Source organism: Mangifera indica, chromosome 7, assembly GCF_011075055.1.
Source record: "Mangifera indica cultivar Alphonso chromosome 7, CATAS_Mindica_2.1, whole genome shotgun sequence".
Classification (NCBI taxonomy): Eukaryota; Viridiplantae; Streptophyta; class Magnoliopsida; order Sapindales; family Anacardiaceae; genus Mangifera; species Mangifera indica.
Window position 1 is genome coordinate 17,685,125 of NC_058143.1, and position 21,391 is coordinate 17,706,515.

A 21,391-nucleotide genomic window follows, 5' to 3' on the forward strand; every position below is an offset into this window, starting at 1 on the left:
TTGATTGAAGCAAACACTAGTAGTAGTATTAATAATTACAATGTGAAAAAAAAGTAAAGCAATAGTGGCAAGTTCGTACCATCGAACCATTAAAACAAATCTGAAAATCTCCCATCGAACGGCGGACAGGACTTCCTACTTGATTCCCCTCTGTGCACACGCACTCTTGCCTTTTCTCCCTATTTTCTCTCTTATTTTCTTCGCTTTCTCTCGTTCCAAACAGAATTGATTTTGATCTGAGAATGTCGAGTGTGAATGCATGGTAATGGTGACTACAAAAAAAAGTGGATCTGCCACTCACTCACCCCACCACTTTGAAAGGCCAAAATCAGTTGAAAATTTTTTCATTTTTGGAGCACTCGGGTCATGATTATCATCACCAGCTACAGTTTAATGCATTATTATCGCAATTTCAAAATCAATTTCTAGAACATTAGCTGTGAACTACATTAAAATTTGGAATTACTACTCAAAATCCTTTTTTTTTTTAAATGATAATAATAGAGTTCGGTTGCATTGTCTTCGTGAATGTTATAGAACATGCATTAAATATGAATTATGCCATGTTTAAACACATACAAATAACACAAAACAAGATCAAAATATGAACAATCTACGCATTACACAATAGCAATTTACATGAAATAAATACACAAAAAAACTGAGTAAGGGCCTACAATGGTGATGGGTGTTAGGTTTTATCTTGAAATTCATGACCCAATACAAGTTGACTATTTGTTTTTATATGAAAATGGGAATGTGTTGGATGGAGTGAGACTTGAGTCCTAAGACGTTGAATTCTTGACCTTTTGATAACAGTAATAATATTATAAATAGACTGGAATGGACTATTATTTCATCAAATGCATGTGCTATCACATCTTGGTTGTTTTCTGACAAATTGTTTCACGGGACCCTTTTGTTCAATTTTATTGTTTTAATAATGTTTCATCGCTTCGAAATGGGGTCATCCTTACCTTAGGCTTGGAGGGCTAAAATATGTACAAAAGATCTGAGTCGTGGATATTGATTAAAATGTGTTTCTATAATTGATCATACTTTTGGCCCATGTCACGAGTTTAATAGTAGCTTCCAAATTCATCCACAGGCCAAAATATATGTCCCACTCAAAGTTTGTCAAAATTATATATTCACACTTTTAAGTTTCAAAACATCAAAATTCCACCTATTATTTAGGTTTGTTAAGTAAAAGGATATGAAAGTTGTTTTGCATAAATTTCTTTATTATTCTTATTCTATCTATTTCCTATTTTTCTCATTATTTTTTCTATTTTTCGGTTTTAAAAGTTTAAGCAGTAAAAATAATTTTTAAAAATATTAAAAGTGTTTTGAATTTTTTAAAATTTTAATTTACTGTTTAATAGTTTTAAAAATAATAATTATATCTAAAAAAAGGGATTAAAATATAATATTTTTAAAAATTTAAGTGATAAATTTTTAAATTAATAAGAACATATTAAAAATTTAATATTTATATTAAATATTTGAAAAGAAGTGGGTGATGGATAAATAGTGAGCCTTTGTCATTTGATCAAACCTTGGGTGGGAATGGGAGTTTGGTCGTATCCAAATAACGGAGAGGAGAGATATTTCTTTAATCTCGGGCCAAAATATCTGCTAAAACCACCAAATGATAAGGGTGTTAATTTGAGGAAAGTCGACAGACGAATAATTGAATTAGATTGGAAACGGCAGCGTTTAGTCGCAATCGAAGGGATAGTGACAGTGATAGAGATCCATACAAATATAATAAAATCCAAAGTGGAGTAGGCCAGAAACATAACATAACATATAAATATGACAATTAACTTTATGACATAGTTTTTTTTTTTAAATAGACTTGACATTTACTTCACGTCTTCTTCCTGTTTCATCTCTAATTGCCTTCATGGTAGATAAAAGTGAGTGTTTGAAAAATGAAAAAGCATAAGTTGGGTGGACTTTTGCTATTCCCTTTGCCGGTTTTAGACTGAATTAATTATATCAAATAAAATAAATTAAATATCTTCATAAATATTTTATAATAAATAAAAGTAAATATTTGAAAAGAGAAAAAGGTTGAGTTGGGTAGATTTTTGTTATTCCCTTTATTATTTTTAGAATCAAACTAATTATATTAAACATAATAAATTTTAGATTTAATAATCAATTTTATAATTATTAAATTAGATAAATTAAAAATTTTTTTTTAATATATTATTAAATAATATTTAAATTTATATACTCTTATATATATATATATATATTTTTTTTTTATTACTTAAATTATCCCTATTCCAATTCCTTTTTTCTTGTTATCACAATCATTCATTCCGATTTGTCCCATGTGCAAGCAAAGTGATTAATTTTCCTTAATTAATTATATAATTAAGGTTAAGAAAAATAAAACTAGGGTAGTGTTGGTTATGATGGGTACAGATTGGAATGATATAAAGCCGGTGATTGTGTTTGTAACTTTGTACAGTGCGTTCATTTTCCAGGTACGTTGTTTTGTAAGTTCACGTGACTTCGAATTTCGAGATGAATGCTAGGTCGGTTACTATTTATTACTGTCTTAATTCACCTGGATTGACAGCTAAAAAGCTACTATCTCTACTTCCTTTTAATTTTGCACTATAAATATTACATAAAATAGCTTGTAATTGAATTAGTTAAATTACTTTGTGTTATATATATATAAAATATAAAATATATTAAATTAATATAATATAATAAATATATTTTACGATAAAATATAATATATATTATTAATTCAGATTAATATATTATTTTATAAAAAATAATCATATATATATACACACACATAAAACTAATAATGATACCTCTGTTATATTTTTTTAATTTTTTATATTTTTATATTTTATTTTTTGCAAAAATATAATATATAATATACAAAAATTAAAATTTTAATGTGAGATACCATATACGATTTTATGAATGAATCATCGAGGAATGGGTAATATTTTGGGCCGGACGGACAGGGGGCCAACATAGTGGAAGATTTGAGAGAGGTGTATGATAATGCGGTCGACATAATAGCACATAGTGGAACGTGTATAATAATTAAGAATAATAATAATAGGTTGATACTAACATATATATTTTTTAATATAATTAAATATGATATATATGTGTATAATTTTTATAATATAAATATATTATTATAAATTTTAAAATTAATAAAATATTAAAAATCTTTAAGAGAGAGTTTAGATTTAAATCTTTATTTATTTATTTAAATAATACTGATAAAATATTTTATAAGTAAATATTATTTTATTATTTTGTTGCATGATTGAGACAATCCGGTGGTGGGTTCACTGGTACACCACTTGTTTTTGTTTTCTTTTACTTATGCACTCCATTATTATCCATCTTTTACATCTATCTATATCTATCTTATATTATAATCTTACATGCACATTCATCTCAGTGGATAACATTAATAAATTTATGGCTACCCAGTCTTTACTGAACTTTGTTTACATATATTTATTTGTTCACTTCCCTTGTCTGCCTTTTTAACACTTTGTTTCCATTTATTTTTCTGTACTGAAGGGTCCTGGACCGTTTGTACATTGGAAGAGACTACAAATCTTTCTTACTTCACCCAAATCTTAAGGAATATCCCAGTATGTACGGATGGATGGATGGGTTTTACATTCGTATTAATCTTCGGGTATTTTTTTTTTTTTGTAATATTTTCAGAACTCCTAACCTAAAAACTCTGTCGAACGGGGGAGATTTTTAATAATTTTAAAAGGGATTTAATATTTAGAGATGGATATCCCAATTCCCGAACAAACCTTTTTTATTGACTTGAATTGGATTGAGATAGACTTATCGTAACTTGTGTAATTATTTTGGTCTAAAGTATTCCTTTAAAGCAAGATCAACACCAAGAGACACAAAGAGTAGGCACACAAAGGAGGATAAACACTTGATTAATTAACTAGGATTGAAACTTAAGCTTTGAATGACCAATAAAAGTGAGGGATTATGCGATATATATATATATATATCCACTTTGCATAAAACTAATAAGATTATGACAATCATTAAGTGTCTTTTAATTATTTTAGTAAATATGTTTACTAAACTTTGAAATAGTTTATTCATTATAAGTTATAATGAAAAAGAGAGAATAAGACATGTTTCTAAGCTTTTCTGGATCCGGGGATTTGTTATTCTGTGGTTTCCTACCCATTAAACATCTTTTGAAAAGTGATCATTGAAAAAAATAATATCTCTGGTTTTGATTAATCGATAGTTATTTTTATTTCATTCATTGATAATACCCAATCTAAGTCATGCGCCTTATGAAAACTAATAATTTTCTAATTTATCAATCTTGATTTTGATCTTTTATCCAATTTTTCAGTTTAGCAAATTAATGTTTGAATTTAAATTTTATACTATTACTAATAACATAGTAAACCATTTTCTTAAATCTTATAAATATAAAAGATTATTAAGGTAAAAAAGAAAATATTAGAGAAACAATAAGACTTTCGAACCCAATAGATCATATAAAGGTTTCTTTTAAAAGTCAAATTCTCCTTAAAATATTTTTTTGTGTTATCTTTGTAAAAACATTCTTTGAGATCTTGTCTTACCATAATTATGAATGTTCATGTAGACTCTTAAGAAATAGGTTCAACTATGTTAAAAAACCATTATATATTATATTAAACTTTTCTTTCATTGTTATTCTGTGCTATCATAGTGGATATTAAGGTCCATCGTCAAATACTCGTCACTTTTACCTTACCATACTTTGCCAAAGATTTTGAATTACATATACCAGTTGATGACAAAAAATTTTATCAACAATATATGTGATCAAAGGTTAGAAACATAAGACAATGACACTGAAAATTAAGTGAACAATGTTGAAAATGAAAAGCAATGTCAAAAAATCCATTAGAAGGTATAAAAAATAGAAGCAGGATACCAAAAAGTCACAAGAATAATTTTAGAAGTTAGAAACATTGGAAAACGACATCATAAACAGAAAAATAATATCAAAAAGTTGTTAGAATAGTTTGAAAACTGAAAGACAAAGTCAAAAAAATCACTAAAAATGTCAAAATTAGAAAAACAACGTCAAAGAATATGAGAACAATATTAAAAAGTCAAGACATCGTTTCACTTAACTTCTTAAGTTATGATGTTCATATCTCAAATATGAAAAATAACGCTTATAGATTTAACCGTTTTTTTCTTAGTCTTTTCTTACCAAGATAAAAAAATAAGAAGAAGGAAAAATAGTTAGAAATAAAAAAGAAGATACAAAATGTTGCGATGAAAATATAAATTTATATATAGTGCAAAAACATTTTTTAATTAGCTTTTCAAATTAACGAAGAAAATATACATTTTATTTAAAAGGTGTCACTGTGATATTTGGGTTAGAAATAATCACACTACCGTCTTTTAATAACTTAAAATTAAACAAGATTAATGGGAAGAAAAAGAAGCTTGTTAAACAAGACTATCTTTAAACAAGGCTTACTAAATTTTAATTATTTAATCTAAATTAATATTTTAACATTCCAAATAGGGCAAAAACAGCCCAAAGACAAAATTAAGGTAAGCCAAGCTTACACAACAGAAAAAAGGGGAAGACAACTACCATTTGAAACCCTTAAAAAGATACAACAATGGGAGAATCAAACAACCCTATACATTTTTATACAAAATTATATGTGGTTTATAATCCAACTAATTAAGACATTAATTAATTATTTCCAAATTTTGAAACCCTAGGAATGTTTTTGACTGTGAATAGAGAGCTTGTTAATATTATTATTGAGGCCAAAAGAATATTCCCACCCAAGGTATAATGAAAAGCCAAATTTGGTTCTTGTTAATTTTCAAAAACTCATATACTCACTAATCCGTTAGTTTTAGTTATTATAGGTAAGAGTAAAATCATCGTTTAGAGATTTATATTTAAACCAAGAAAAATTGAATTTTTTAACCTTTTAGTTTTAAAAACTAATCATTTTTTCCTAGTTTATTTAAACAAACAAAAATTAATTTTTTTTTCACTTTTAGTTTTAAAAACTACTATTTTTCTCTTAAATTTAAAAAATTAATTTTCACCTCTCTTTTTGGGGTTTTATATTTACTTTGAAACATTGCACTTACATTTTAAAAACTTCATTTATTTTTTACAATCGTTCTTCTTGGTGTTCATCTCTGACAGCATTTGCCCTCTTTGAATGATGATTTTTTGATATAAAAACCATCAAAAATCTGATCAAAATGGTCAAATTTTGGTGACGAATTTGTGCAAAAAAATTGCATAGATCCGTCTCCAAATTTTGGTTATTTTGACAGGATTTTTGGTGGTTTTCGTGTTGAGAAACCACTAAAGAGGGAAGGCAGATGCCGTTGATGAGGAATGTTGGGAATTGCATAAATCTGTTGTCAAAATTCAATCATTTCAATCAGATTTTCAATGGTTTTTACACAAAAAAATCATTATGAAGAGAGAAGAGATACCATTAGAGAGGAATACTGGGAAGAACAATTGTCAAAAATATGAAATGAAGTTTTTAAAGTATAAATATAATATTTCGAAGTTCGACGATATGACTTTTCTTTTAAAATATAAAACCTTAAAAAGGGGGTGAAAGTTAATTTTTTAAAAATTAAGTTAGAAAAAAATAATTAATTTTTAAAATTAAGATGAAAATAATTTTTATTTAAATAAAAAATTTTAAGTAATAATTTTATTTTTAATTATAATACAAAAAACTATTAGGTAAGTAAATATTTAAATTTCCAGAAAAAACGAATGTCATTTTGAATTTTTACCGTTTCTTTGGATAGGAATGAGTCATTTGGCCTATTATTGATTTCCTCACATTCAAAAGGTAAAATTGCAAAGGGACAACCGATTATAACAGGGCACTGAGTCTGTGCAGGCTGCAGCCTCAAACACTGACTTATGCAGCTCATAAATTCATATTTAAACAAACAGTACCATTTATACAAATTTAGTAAAGAAATAGAGTAACACAAAGTCAAAGTTAAGCATTCTGTATTCAAAGAGCACAACAATCAAGGAGAGTTTTAGCAGTAAATCACATGGGAGACATAGAGGTTCAGCAGTTTGAGCAAGCTAGCCTTGGGGTTCGATCGCCGGTTGGCAATGGGCATTTTCTTTTTGAACTCCAATTCCGATGTGTTTTATATAGGGAAAGTACTGGGCTCTTCTATTATTTTCACTTAAAGGGGCAGCTCATATTGGAGTCTGATAATTGGCTTGGATTGAATTAATCCTGTTAAATCTATTAAATTTTAAATTTATAATTATTATATTAAATAAATTTAAATTATTATTCTTAATTTACTATTTTTTTTTTTTTTACATTAAAACTATCCTATAGGATATTAAACTCTAGTATATTCTTTTTATTCATTCAAATAATATCTGCTATCTTTCTTTAATTTAAATAGTAAAAGAGTGAAATTTTAAACGTGAGTATGAAAATTTAAATTTTTTTATAATATTTTAAAATTAAATATTATAAAACCTCTGTTCTAACCTACCTAAAATTAGGATTACCACCCACCGATTACCTAACTTTCCCTGTTCATAAATTCCCATCAATTTTCATACCCATGTATGCACATATGAATCCTTTTTTTTTTCTTTCATTCCAACCAAATCCAGCATACACCTAACTCTCTATACAAGGTGACCATTAAACAATGCTCCTGGGTTTGATCCTTTACAGGATAATATCAAATCAAATGCAAGAACTAAATAATTGAGTTGTCTGTGCTTTGGACGAGGACAGACATATTCCCTGAATTCAGTCGATGATGATGCATATTAGACAACAGTTCATTACTGAATTCTAAATTTGAACCATGGGACCATATTTGTAGCATATGGCATTGCAAATTTGTTTACTTCATCACTGAATGCAAAGTGGAAAGCATATTGACTTAGAATAATATTATTATTCTCCTTTCAATTTTTAAACCCAGAAATGGAATGGAAAATTGAAGTGTTTTAACCTGTTAACAGAATATAAAAATGAAATCGAGACAAGTTTGAGTAGGCTTAAGTCTAATAGTTGTTGAAAACAGAGAACTGCATTTTCATTTCAAACATATTTACAGCTATTACTGTAAAAACAGGGGCTGCCTGCCATTCCTATTTTTGATTTCCAACAAACACGATCCTCAAAAAGTTACTGTTGATGAAGACAGACAGACAGACAAATACATGCACATACTTTTCAAACAATGTATTAAAATACCCACCAATTGCAAAGCTCTGAAATCTGAATATATGCTTTGCAGGTTTTTCTTTTGGCTGAATCAATGTATTACATTTCACATCCTAAATGAAAATCTTGTGAAAGATATTCTACCCAACAAAAGTTATAGGCTACTTCACGGAATTCAATAATTTGGTTTTGTTTTTACCATAATCTGAAATTGGCCACCAGGGTTATTGCATTTTCCCTGTTTTGCTCTTGAATTGATGCCCAAATCCAAAGTCAAAAAGGAAAAGTGTTAAAAGTGAAAGATGACGACAAGAGTTAGTATGAGTGATCTGAAAGGTTTTATACAAAAGAGGATATAAATTTAAATTATTTTTAATCTGTGAAATGTTTATTAAATTTAAAGTTTTATTTATTTAACATATTGATTTAATTTTAAAATTATGATTCAATTCAAATGAGGTTAAAAGGGGAAAAAAAATTATGGAGATTGCTCAATTTGAAAAAACGTTGAGGGTAAAATTGAAGAAAATAATAGAGATTGTGGGAGGAAAAGAGAAAAATGTAAAAAAGGGAGTGAAACCGAGGTGGAGCCGGCGCCGGACAGAGAGTGGCAGTAAAACAGTAAAAAAGTGGAAAAATAAAAAAGGAAAAGGGAATGTTGTAGGGTGAAGATTAAGATTAGAGAGGGGTCCACAAGAGGCATCACGCCTCATAATGACAGTGTCTGGGCTTGGGGCACGGCGTTCATTGGTTTGCATCAGTGAGGACAGAATGGGAATTGTGAAAAGGTTTTGTTAATAATTAATTAATTAATTAATGGGGGCACAAAATTCATGCTGTCTGGTAGTTGTTGTTACGTTACTTGAGAGGTGTGCCGTTAACATATATATGTGGACTTATTATAGCTGCCTCTAAGCTAATAAATAATTAACAAATTTAAAAAATATTTTCTATTTTTAAAAAAGATAAATTATAATTTTTAAAATATTTAAAGTATTAATAAATTTTAAATATTTTAAAAATTAAAAAAATAATATTTTAAAATAAATTAAAATTTTGTTTTTTTAATTTATAATGATTTTATAATTTTAATAAAAAAGAAAAACAATTATCTATTAAGAAATATAACAAATTAATTTATAAAAATGAATAATAAATAAAAATTTACCCTTTCATCAAACATAAAGCCAGAAATACACTTATTTATAAATAATAATATTTAAAGGATTATTATTATTTTTAAAAATATAAAAAAAATAGTCATAATAGTTGTTTTCAGCCCAATCGGGCCCAAATGACAAGACTGGTTAACCAATTTAAAGCCTACAAATACAAACGTCTAAAGGCAATAGTTAAAAACCTAATTTAAAAGTGAATGATTGAATTGGGGCCAAATTCCATTCCATGTGTTGAACGGCGCTACATTTACATTGTCAAATCTTGCTGCCTTCCCCCCTTTTATCATTGAGTTTTGAATTATTGCATTTTTGCCTTTTGTCAATCAAACTCATTTTTCAAACATTTTAATTTTTTTTACATAAAATCGTTTTTGTAATGTTCACAAAAATGTTGTATTTGCTTCTCCTAATGGGTATCCACATACGTTATGGATGCATATTTTAAATATTTAAAATCGTTTAATTATATTATAATATATCATTTTGTATATTCAAAAAATATGTCGATATAGTTTTATTGGGCTAACAATTGATGTGGGCATTCATCTTAATCATTTCAAAGAGCATCTACCATGTGAGGGCACAGTTAAATTGTACATGAGAAAGGTTCCCACATATGGGCCCAACCTTTCATTGTAATACAGAGAGGAGCAAGGACAAGTGTGAATGGGGCTAGTGATGAAAATGAGTAACACCCAATTCTTGAATGTTTAATTCATTTAGTGCAACATTCCTTTCAATTATGGCACATTTATTGTTGGGGGGAAATTTTTATGTGAAATGAGTTGTAGGTCCTCTAAATTATTTATCCTTATCTCAATGGTTGGTAAATGCATGCTTATACAAAATTAAATAGGCAGTTTGGCACATATTAAATTACAGTGTTTGTTAATTTTAGTTATAACTTGGGTTTACTTTAATTACCCTTAAACCTATTTAAATTTTCTTTGATGGAATCTTATTTGTGGACATAGCTATGCTATGAATTTGTAAATCCCAAATGAGAGAGCCACAGAGGTTGAGACGTCTAAAGCCCACTTTAAGCTTAGAGTTTTAGGCCTGACTAAGCTAAGTTGGGCCCAATGAGAGAAAACATAAAAGGCCCAGCCCAGACTTGTAAAAATTTTTAAACAATCTTGTCACACTTCTTCTTTTGTCCTGAGGAAACAACCCAATAAAATCTAGTGTGATCATCCAAGAAATGCAAGTAATATTTGAATCGTTCCTTAGAAACAACATGGAAAAGGGTCTCTGCAAGTCATTATGAACTAGCTTCAAAGATCTAGAAGCCTTAGAATTGACATAGAAAAATGATCTTGATGATGTTTTCCAAAATGACAATTTTTGCAAAAAAGAGAAATCATTAAAATTAGCACTGAATTTTAAAATAACATCTAAAAGTTCTTTCACATGGATGCTCAAGTTGTTTATGCCAAATAGAAATATAAACTTAATTAACATGAAAAACATAATTTTCACAATTTTTTAGACGCAACTGAATCTAACACTTTATTTAGAAAAACCTGAGAGACATGGAGTTGTTTTAAAGGCTAATTACGTTTGATAGACGATGATCAAAAGGAGCATGAAATCAGGCATATATATTTTTCTTGTAAACTAGTCCATTTTCTTTTCTCTTTCATATACTTTCATGGTTGCCTAACCTGAACTTCATCTTACAAATGCATAAAGTATTAATTTGATTTTTACTAAATATTGCCCATTAATTAAGATTTCGAATACTAGAGCTTCACTGCTGGTTTCTGTTCTTATAAATTTTAAAGACTAACAAAAACAATCTTATTACTAAATCCCAGCAAAATCTTGAACAAATCAAAGTCGCTCATTTAAATCTTACGGTAATAACATGCAACGAAGGAGTTAGATATGGTAAACTATATATATTCCATGGATTCGCGAAATTCATATGGTATTTATGCCAAGAGATTATTATATATTAGGAGGCATGCATATATATGACTGCATGTAACAGCAACAAACTATATATTACATCTCGTGGGAGTAAACAACATCTGGAAAGAAGCTTTGTTGAACTTCAAGTGCCAATTCCTCCAAGCTCAGCCGACACTCCAGCCCTATCTGTAGCAACAACTACTTATTAAAAAAATCATCAACTTAACAAGAGAGAATTACTATAGCAATCATATATCTGTAACAGGAGAAGTTCTTATATCCTTTCTCTCTTCGAAAACATGAGATTTAATGCCTACTCTACTACATTGCATGTTGTTTGTATGGCATTATTGGTTATGAATTTGATCATGTTAACTGCTTAAATATATCTATATAAACGTATTCTCAGTCTCTTTACAGTTGAAATTGATCTCGAAATATCATAGGCAATTTCTTAAATTTTGCTTGCAGTGAAAATGATGAAGCACATCAATGGTAAGAACATTTTTCTCCCTGATGATGACCACATATTTAACCTTGTATTATTCTGATATGGGAAATAAAATCGTGAACACACAGTTGCATTGCATCTCAATCCCAATAGTACTATTTTTTTTTAATGACCTAGGAATCCTGCCTGGCTTGATCAGACAAGTAAATCATTGGTAAAATGACTAGACTTACAACCAAGTAATTCATGGTTTTCCTAATCATTAGATCAATATCCAGAACCCCTCCTGGAATCATTCCCAGTATTACTTGCCTCTGTCCTTCTGTGAAAATGGATATAGTTTAAAATTTGGTGCAACTGCTTTATCATTTCAAGGCAGATTAATCTAGGATTCGATAATTTATTGCATACAATTAGCATTTGAAAGTCATAGTTAAAAGTTTGTGTTAGTTTCGTTTTCAATTAATAAAAATGGAAACGACTAGTTAAAGTTTAGTAAATATTGATATACCTTTTTCCTTCATTTTGGCTGAATGTATTAATGATATATACCTTGATGACAAAGGAGTATAGAACAGTGTCCTCCATGCTACTGATGTTGAGATGAAGAACCTCAAACGAAAGTTTCTCCAATACACTGATTATCTTCACAATTTGGCCTGGTATTCGCCTCGCTATAACTTTGAGTATGACGTTTGATCCCGAGATCTTTGCTTCCACATCTGCAACAGAAGAGTTGCAGCATGCTCCTAGTTCCTTAGAATTCAAAATCCCAAATGGGTTTTGATCGCCAGATTGAGGAGTTTGCAGCACTGGTCTTGGACTAGGACCAGGGCTAGGACTTAAGCTTTTCCTTTGTTTCTTCGACTCCAAAGCTTGCAGAACTTGATGCAACTCTTTGATAAATTCTATCACACCTCCTATTATTGATGCTTGGTCTCCCTAAACAACAAAATATATAATCAAAACAAACTCAGAGACCAGAAAGAAAGAGAAGGATTATATGGAAAAGAAAAAAAAAACTATGTGTCCACACAAATCCATTCTCTCTAATCATCTAATAATATATCTTTTATATGGTCAATTATATACCCAAAAAAAAAAAAAATCTTATTTCTAACTTACCCTTTTGATGTAGAAACATGGCGTTAAAGAACGCAGAACCTTGAGGTGTTCGTTCATTTGTCTTCTTCTGTTTCTCTCCACAGCTATGTGAGACATGTTTTGGACTGAAAAACCCTAATTCTAATTTGTTTTCTTCTTTCTTTTTCTCCTTACGTGTCTCAACTTGTCTTCCATCTCTTACACATATTTATAGGCGTCGATGTAGCTACTTCTTCATTGATATTAAATGCTTCATGTTGCAGTCCCGTGAGGTCCTCGTTACAACTCTCTCTTGTAGTTGTAGACATTACATCTCACGTTTATTATCTTGGGTCAATTACAGACCCGCGTGAGTAAAAAAAATAACAAGCAGCTTTCTCTCTTCAGCTTTTATGTTTCTTTCCTATATAACTCAGAAAGAGATTAATTATAGTGGGCGGATGGTACCCGTACAGTTAAAATAGTTACAACTTATATAGTCTTCTTCATTACAACCAGTTTAGATAACTTTTGGAACAGTACGACTCACCTGGAATATTTAATTATGTTCTCAGTATTACCTTCTTTTGTTTAATGTGAAAACAGAAATAAGTTAATGTAGATTTATTAGTACTCATAGAAAGGAAGTGGGTGTATAAGATACACAGATTTTCCGTGGGTTTTTGAGAATTTCAATCACTGACATGGCTGGCCGTGTCTGTGGTCTGCAACTGGATTGTCCACCAGGTTTGGGGTAGCTGGGAAGTTTGCCGAATTTCATTCAGTTTTTGTCAAGCAAAGCAATGGATCTTGGACTGTTGGTATTAGCTAACTCTTTGTTTGCCGATTCATGAAGACAATTCAGAGGATTAATGTTAATTAGTACGAGTTTATATATGATTAAATCAAAGATCCTCAGCTAAACTATTCATTATAAAGATGGGCATGCATTTGCACAGCTGTTTGTTTCAGAATTAAATATATCACCCAAAGTTTTGCAGCCGTCGATCGCAATATGTTTACGAAGCAAAACAGTTGAAGTGGCTTGAGAATTAAAAATGACACGCTATTCGTTTCATTTCATTGCAACACATGTGCATGATATGAAGGCCCATAAATGACAAAGCTTGTATAAATACGACAATATATAAATGAAAAGTTCTCCTTCTTAAATTCAACACATGCAGACCACAAGTAGTTTATAGCAAACACATAGATAACATGTCATTCACTATAACAAGATATGAATATATGGTTAATTCAGACTGAACATACTACGGTAATATGATATATATATATATATATATATATATATATATATATATATATATATATATATATATATATAGTGTTATGCCCTTATATGACCATTGTGTTGCCTCTAAATAAAACTCAGACGTTGGGTATAGTTTGCATTCGGATAACAAGCTACTCATAATTTGAAAGTTTATCCATGTTCATAAATTATTGGGAGACAACAAGAACAATTGATTTTGTTTTTTTTTTTTTTTTGGGGGGGGGGGGGTGGGTGGGCGGTGGGGGCGTGTGCTCAACCCGGAATCCTTAGTTAAACTTCCTAATATGTTTTTGAACCCATGCTCTGTTTTACTTGGATACTCTCACCTTTATTACTCAAGCTCCTAACAAACCTGTGATTCCTATTCCTCACTGCGATGAATTCTTTTCGGGAGAAGGACTATTTCCCACCCAACTTTTGATGCATTCTCAAATTGGCACCCACGGCAGATGAAAATCTAGTTTTCCCATCCGTGACCAAACTGCCGTCCAATTTTTCCGTTAGGGATAGGGGTAAAATCGTTATTTGCTATTTAAAACCTTAAAACTTTTAAATTTAACTGTTCCCCCCTCCAGGTTTTAAAAACTAATAACTAATCCATTCTCAAAGTTTGAAAAGTTTAGATTTCACCCCTGGGGTTTGCTCCTTCTCCGGCCACCATCGACGACCGACGCATTCGACCGATCTCCCATCTCCGACTACAAAAGACGACGAAGGACGACCCTTCGTCGCCCAGATCTGGACGACGAAGCGTCATCCAGATCTAGAAGAACAGACGTCATCCTTCGTCGTCGCGTCTTCCAGATGCGACGAGCGACGAAGAGAGAAGAAGAGAGACCTTCGTCGAGCGATCTCCCAGATCTTGACGACGAGCGACGAAGAGATCTCCGTCTCTTTGTCGCACCGTGCGACGAGGAGATGAAGATCTCTCTGTCGCACCACGGCCGTCGCACCAGGAGAAGGAGGAGACCGGTGACGACGCCGGAGAAGACGTCGGGAGATGAAATTGAAGAATGGGGGTGAAATGCTAGTTTTGAAAGTTATGGGAGGCGTCTGTATTTTGAAAAATATGAAAACCCTAGGTTTGGGGGTGAAAATGTTAGTTTTTAAAGTTTAAAAACTTTAGGTAAGGTGAAAATGTTAGTTTCTAAAACCTAAGGGGGGTGAATGGTAAAACCCTCACATCAATTTTAAAAAATTAAATTGAGAGGTATTTTGATCATTTCATCTTACAAGGGTAAAATGGACATTTTACCTTTATGCAAACAGATATCATCCATTTTAACAGTTCATGGGTGGAAAAACTGGATTTTCATCTGCCGTGGGTGCCAATTTGAGAATGCATCAAAAGTTGGGTGGGAAATAGTCCTTCTCCCATTCTTTTCATGTTGGCAGACATAAGTCATTACATGTGTGCTTCTCACTGTAAATTATTGCATTTTGTTATTTTGCAGCTTGTGTTACCAACAATGATAAGTTTAGTCATACTACTTTCTGTTAATTTGCTAGGTTGTTTCGAAAACCACAACATGGGGATTAGCATGATCTTCATTGATAGAATTTCCAGGACTGGAATTTTCATCGGAGATAAGTTATCCCACTGTAATATTCAAGTAAAGGGTCTGCTGGGATCTGTTGCCATTCAATGTCTGTCTAAGGTTTAAACATACATTACCTATAGAGTAATTCATTAACGTAAAAAAACTAGTAATTAAGACAGTCTGCTAGAACTAGTATTGCTGCAGCAGGTCATAAGAACAATTCAACTCTACATTAACTCTGTAACAATGAATTTGATGCACCTTGAAGATTTTGTTCAAACTGTTGCAGTTGTGAAATAAAACCATAATTGGGAGCTGCCTGTGGTCGTCTGCACTTCACATGTGCCAGAGCTTGAGATAGTCTCATCCCATGCTTTTTCATCAGATAAGCAACCACAATAGTTACACTGCAACATAGAGATACAATTCCAGCATTATCTTCCAAGTTTCAATGATGTCAAAAGCCAGATATGATCTCTTTTAGACATGCTCTGGAAGTTTTTGCAGAACAAAGATTTCTATATATTGAGGTTACCATCTTTGTTATTTGTTTTTAAAAAAATCAGTTAGAATTTAACCCTCCTGTGCAAAAGTTCTCACAGACAACTTTTGTGTAGTTTTTTTTAAAAAAAAAAAAAACAGTTCCCCTAAGCATAAATGCTAAGCATATAAGCTATATGATTTTCATAGAAAAGAATGAAACTAACTGCAATTACAAAACGACACCTTACTGGGGATTTAAGTCCTGAAAGTTATCATAATATGCCAAAAAGTAATTGACTTATACTAAGATGCCTCCTAGGATCTTGCTCCAGTGAGACCACCACTCATAATGAACTTGTCCTGCACAATTGTTGGGTAATGCATCTTTAAAGGTCTTCAGTATTCTACTGATTATAATGACTTCAGAACTATGAAATTTCAAATCTCCTTGGTACATGTTCTATGATAATCCTGATAAAGGGCTTATCCGAATCAGGAGGCAAAATTTCAGACCTTCAATAGTGTTACAGACAATTCAAAGAACCCATATAAAATATGAGAGAAATGAGTCATTAACACTTGACAGTGAATATTGGCATGAAAACATTTCAATTAGAAGATGATCCTTGGTCAAACAGTAATGCAGATGGTGAAAGAAATACCACCTTCTGGATATTCCCATAAAGCAATGGACCAGCACACCACCACCCAGTCTTTTCGCTTCATCAATGAAATTGAAACACTCATCAAAGTACAGCATCAAGTTTGTGTCTTCTCGGTCCATCACTACCTCAATTTCCAACAATTCCCATTCAATTAAAGATAATTCCAATAAAACCAGGGTTAGTAAAGATCTACATCAAATATTGTAGGTTCGAGACATTGAATGTCTCATAAGATGGGAAAAACAGAATTACTTTTAGGTGAACACAAAAGCAATATCTGGAAATTCCCACAAGATTGCTATATGCGGTGTGATTTCAATCATCTAGACATGATGAAAATGCAATTTTCACACCAATTAGAGAGAAACTCCCATACCTTCAACAACTTTATATACAAAATCATTTGGAAATGGTGGTTTCCCTAAATTAGCCACAGTTAAGACGTGAGTAACATTTGAGCTTTTCAGCGCATCCTTGTTATTTGCATCTCCAATGGAACCCAAAAAGAGACCCTGACAAATTGAAATGATCCATAGCAAAAGCCAGGCTAAGAAACAGAATCTAAACAGAAAAAAGAAGTGATATAAGCCCAAATAACAAGCGAACACAATCAGATTACCTCCTCAATTTGGCATAGAACATTATTTTTTTCAAAGTATCTTGCTGCGTTTAATTGCCACATTGCTGCTATCAGATCCCCAATAAATCATAAGCTTAATCCTTTGCCAATAAGAACAGTTATCTCGTTCTCTTCTTTCTGGTATTCAAAACAGAAACTCAGAAACTTAATCCAAAAAAACATTTGCGTTACAGATAGCAGCCCAACAATAATTTATCAGGTTTAACATGGGTTAACCGAAACAAACAATATTCTCAGTAATCGAACAGAAACAAAATTTACAATCCTAGGAACACCAGATCTATATCTAGTTACCCAAACCCCGTATGGGTAATCAGATTATCCTCTAATTAACAAAATCGAAACTTGGATTTCTTTCCGATATTTAGATCATTAAGTAAAAGCAAACCGGCAAAAACAGAATCGGGAGAAGATGAAAACGTAAAAGAATAAATAAATAAAGAAAGAAGAAGAAGAAATTACCCCGGACGCAGTAGCATGAGATGAATACAGAGGGCTATTATGCAGATCATAACGAGCTGGGTTGCACCTACGTCTCATATTTTAAATCTATTTTTTGGTGTCATTTGAGACGTTGACCTGACATGCGTGTCTAATTGGTCAATTTAATTTTACGAAGGCCAAAGGGCTTATCCTCATCAAGGGTATAGTAAAATTTTACGCTTCCATTCATTAAGTTTAAAATTTCAAATATTTATTTATATATTATTAAAATTAATTTAATTTTAATATTAATAATAAAATTATTATTTAACAAATAATTTTAAAAAATTAAATTTTCACTTCTATTAGATTTTTAAAGTTTCAACAATCTCCCAGTGACATCTTTTTTTTTATATATCTTTTCTTCGTAATTATCTTTTTTTTGATATTATCAATAACTTTTTCTAATGTCTTCATCATATTAATGGTGAATAATACTAAAAATGTTACGTATAATAACATACTACTAATAATATGCAAACTTTATTGAAAAATAACATTTAATAGAATTATTTTAACCAACTATATTATTTTTAATTTATACAAATTAATTTATATAATTCATTTATATTTATAATTTTATTTATAATATGTTTAATTTCATATTCAATTTTGTTCACTTTCAATATAATTTGAATGCGCACATCACATACACAAAGTTTGACATTGAAAATCACATACCATAATGAGGAGTAATGTTATGAATACTCAATTTTAAGTGTTCAATTAGGTATTGTGATAATATATATCATAATATAATTAAATATTATTTTATTTTTAATTTAAAATCATTCGATCAAATAATAATATATTATTAAATACTCACAACTAAGTTCACATAGTTTTATTACTGTAACAAGAACATCTCATGTGGTGTGTTTCTTGAATAATGTTATGTGTATAAACAATAATGTATCATCACGCGATTGAATAATTAAAAATTAAAGATAAAATAATATCCAATTACATAATGACACATCGTTGTTTATACACATAGTATTATTATGCTAAATACCCAATGTTATATTAAAACCAGTTCATAATATAAATGCTCCACATTCCAACATGGCTATACTACATTGAGCAATGACTATCCTCATCTTCTTACTTCCAGAAAAACATAGCTTACCATATTCATTGACTGTGCAACAAAATGTACAATGTAAATCAATATTTCAGGTACAAAAATATGGAGCAGAAATTAAGAAACATTGGTAAAAGCCTCTTCCAAAGCAATTCCATAACCACATATTGCACCTAAACTGAGATGTGATTTGCAAGGCTGAGAAAGCTAACCATTTCAGGTGAAAAACATAATGCTAATTGATACAAATCCTAAAATTTTTTCTCGACAATGCACTCTCACTGGTCTGGTAGCAGTACAGAAACTTGAACATGTTAGCAAAGAAATTGAATAAGAAATCTCTTTATTATCATGATCAAGTTCAAGGGTGGAACTTATATTTTTGGTCTTCCCAAGTTCCTAACAGACCACATCCACCTAAGATAAACCATTCTTCAAAGACCTGGGAACAATGAGGATCAGTAGCTCAAATTTAACATTGTCATGTTTGACATCTGATTGTACAGCACCCATATTTGAGACTTAACTCAGTATTTAGAAAAATGTCCAGGGACCGAAGTTATGTTCTTTCATCAGTAAAAACTCAAGTGCAAACAGAAAATCAAATATAGACACATATGTCCATATTTTTAAAATATAAGATATAGAAGGCAACTAAAAAGTTGCATATCTACAGCTTCGGAAGATTTCAGAAGTTGAGAATATGAATCTTGTCTTCATTTTTACAGATGATGGTGATATAACAGTAGCATCAGTTGACACTCCCATGTCATATATGCAATGAGACAAGTATATTTTACAAAATGATTGCTACAGTTTTATAATGGAAATTTTCTATTAAATTTTTTGTACCAACCACTTTCTTTTTTGGAAATTGGAGATTCCAGGACCATAACACAGTGATTAATGTGGCCCTCTGATGCTTCATATAGTGTTAATTCAAGCTGACTATACCTTGAAGACATTTCTCAAACTCCTGCAGTTGTAAAATGAAACCGGGATTGGGAGCAGCCTGAGGCCATCTGCTTTTAACATGTCCCAAAGCTTTGGATAGATTCATGCCATGCTTTTTCATCAGATAAGCATTAACTATAGTTACACTACAATACAAAAACAAATCAAATTTATTAACCTTCAACCCAGTTCAGAATATAAATAGTCCACATCCCAGTTTCAGTGGACCTACTATCACTAGAAATATAGGAAAACGTCGCAGAGAAAAATCCAATACAAGTAAAGGAATATCACCTTCTGGATCTTCCCACTAAGCAATCAACCAACACACAACCACCCTCTCATTTTGCTCTGTCAACAAAAGCGATGCACTCATCAAAATACTGAGATAAATTTGTGTCTTCTTTGTCACTAATTATTGATCCCAGAGATTGAAGCCAAATAAAGCTGATTATAAATAAAAGTTAAGCATCAATTTTGGCCCGAAACCATGTTAAGCTTCAATAACTGATATATTATAATATTTTAAAAAGAGAGAGGAACAATTACAAATTGGAAGGAGAGAGGCAATCATAATACAGCAATGCAAGGAAAAACTATGCAGCATCAAAAAGCAATAGCAATGGAACAATTGTTCATGGTTCAATGATGAGAAATTCGAGAACTTCAAGAAATTCTGTATTCAGCAGGGAAATGAAGTTTTACACCAGATTAGAAAAATACCTTACCTTCAACAACTTTATACACAAAATCATGTGGATGTACAGGAGACAACGAATTAGCTACAGTTAAGATGTGTGTGATATTCCTGCTTTTCAGTGCATCTTTGTTAGTAGCTGCTCCAACAAACCCAAGAAGAGACCCCATGAAGTTAAAAAGGATCATATCAAACCAAAGTCAGTAGAAAAATTAAGGTGAATTAACACAAATTCCAGCAAGCTCTTCATTTTAGAGAAACAACAAAAGTACAAGGCTGAAAGATGATAAATCATAAGTTAATTACTGGTTCAATTTCACAAGGAATCTTGTACAAGGCCCTTCTGTTTTTTAACTAACACAAGGAGCTGGCGAGCTGCATTGCGCTTTCTCTTCAAAATGTTCTAGCCTAGGGATAAATGACTTGATTGTAATTTAAAAATGGTTGAATCACAATTTTCCACCCGAACTTTGGTGAAACAAATTTTTCACCATTAAATTTGAAAAATTATTTTATTTATTGGAATTTATAATCTCTTCTTATTGTAGGCTTGTGTTAAATAACTTTTTTATCTTGGGATGTAATAATTTTTATTAGTTGAAATAAAGAAGGGATGAATGAATGAATTTTTCATATTTATTTAATAAA

The 21,391-nt window shown here is 30.8% G+C and overlaps 2 protein-coding genes across 6 annotated transcripts; both read right to left on the minus strand.

Moving 5' to 3' along the window:
• Nucleotides 1-11,337: 11,337 nt before the first annotated feature.
• Nucleotides 11,338-13,340, minus strand: LOC123220271 (transcription factor MUTE). Of its 4 annotated transcripts, none has more exons than XM_044642375.1 (3): nt 12,942-13,340; nt 12,328-12,758; nt 11,338-11,547 (listed from the first exon to the last, which is right to left on the minus strand). In XM_044642375.1, the coding sequence occupies exons 1-3, from the start codon at nt 13,035-13,037 to the stop codon at nt 11,508-11,510; spliced, it is 567 nt and encodes a 188-aa protein (XP_044498310.1). In that variant the 5' UTR covers nt 13,038-13,340; the 3' UTR covers nt 11,338-11,507. The 4 variants fall into 4 exon arrangements, with proteins under 4 accessions (XP_044498310.1, XP_044498312.1, XP_044498313.1 ...); XM_044642377.1 differs by having other exon boundaries at nt 11,338-11,551; nt 12,942-13,336; XM_044642378.1 differs by having other exon boundaries at nt 12,369-12,758; nt 12,942-13,332.
• Nucleotides 13,341-15,804: 2,464 nt separating this feature from the next.
• On the minus strand, nt 15,805-20,945 carry LOC123220008 (dual specificity protein phosphatase 1). Of its 2 annotated transcripts, XM_044641993.1 has the most exons (5): nt 17,988-18,141; nt 17,505-17,642; nt 17,262-17,397; nt 16,886-17,006; nt 15,805-16,144 (listed from the first exon to the last, which is right to left on the minus strand). In XM_044641993.1, the coding sequence occupies exons 2-5, from the start codon at nt 17,565-17,567 to the stop codon at nt 15,970-15,972; spliced, it is 495 nt and encodes a 164-aa protein (XP_044497928.1). In that variant the 5' UTR covers nt 17,568-17,642; nt 17,988-18,141; the 3' UTR covers nt 15,805-15,969. The 2 variants fall into 2 exon arrangements, with proteins under 2 accessions (XP_044497928.1, XP_044497929.1); XM_044641994.1 differs by lacking the exons at nt 17,262-17,397; nt 17,505-17,642; nt 17,988-18,141 and adding an exon at nt 20,775-20,945.
• Nucleotides 20,946-21,391: the final 446 nt, after the last annotated feature.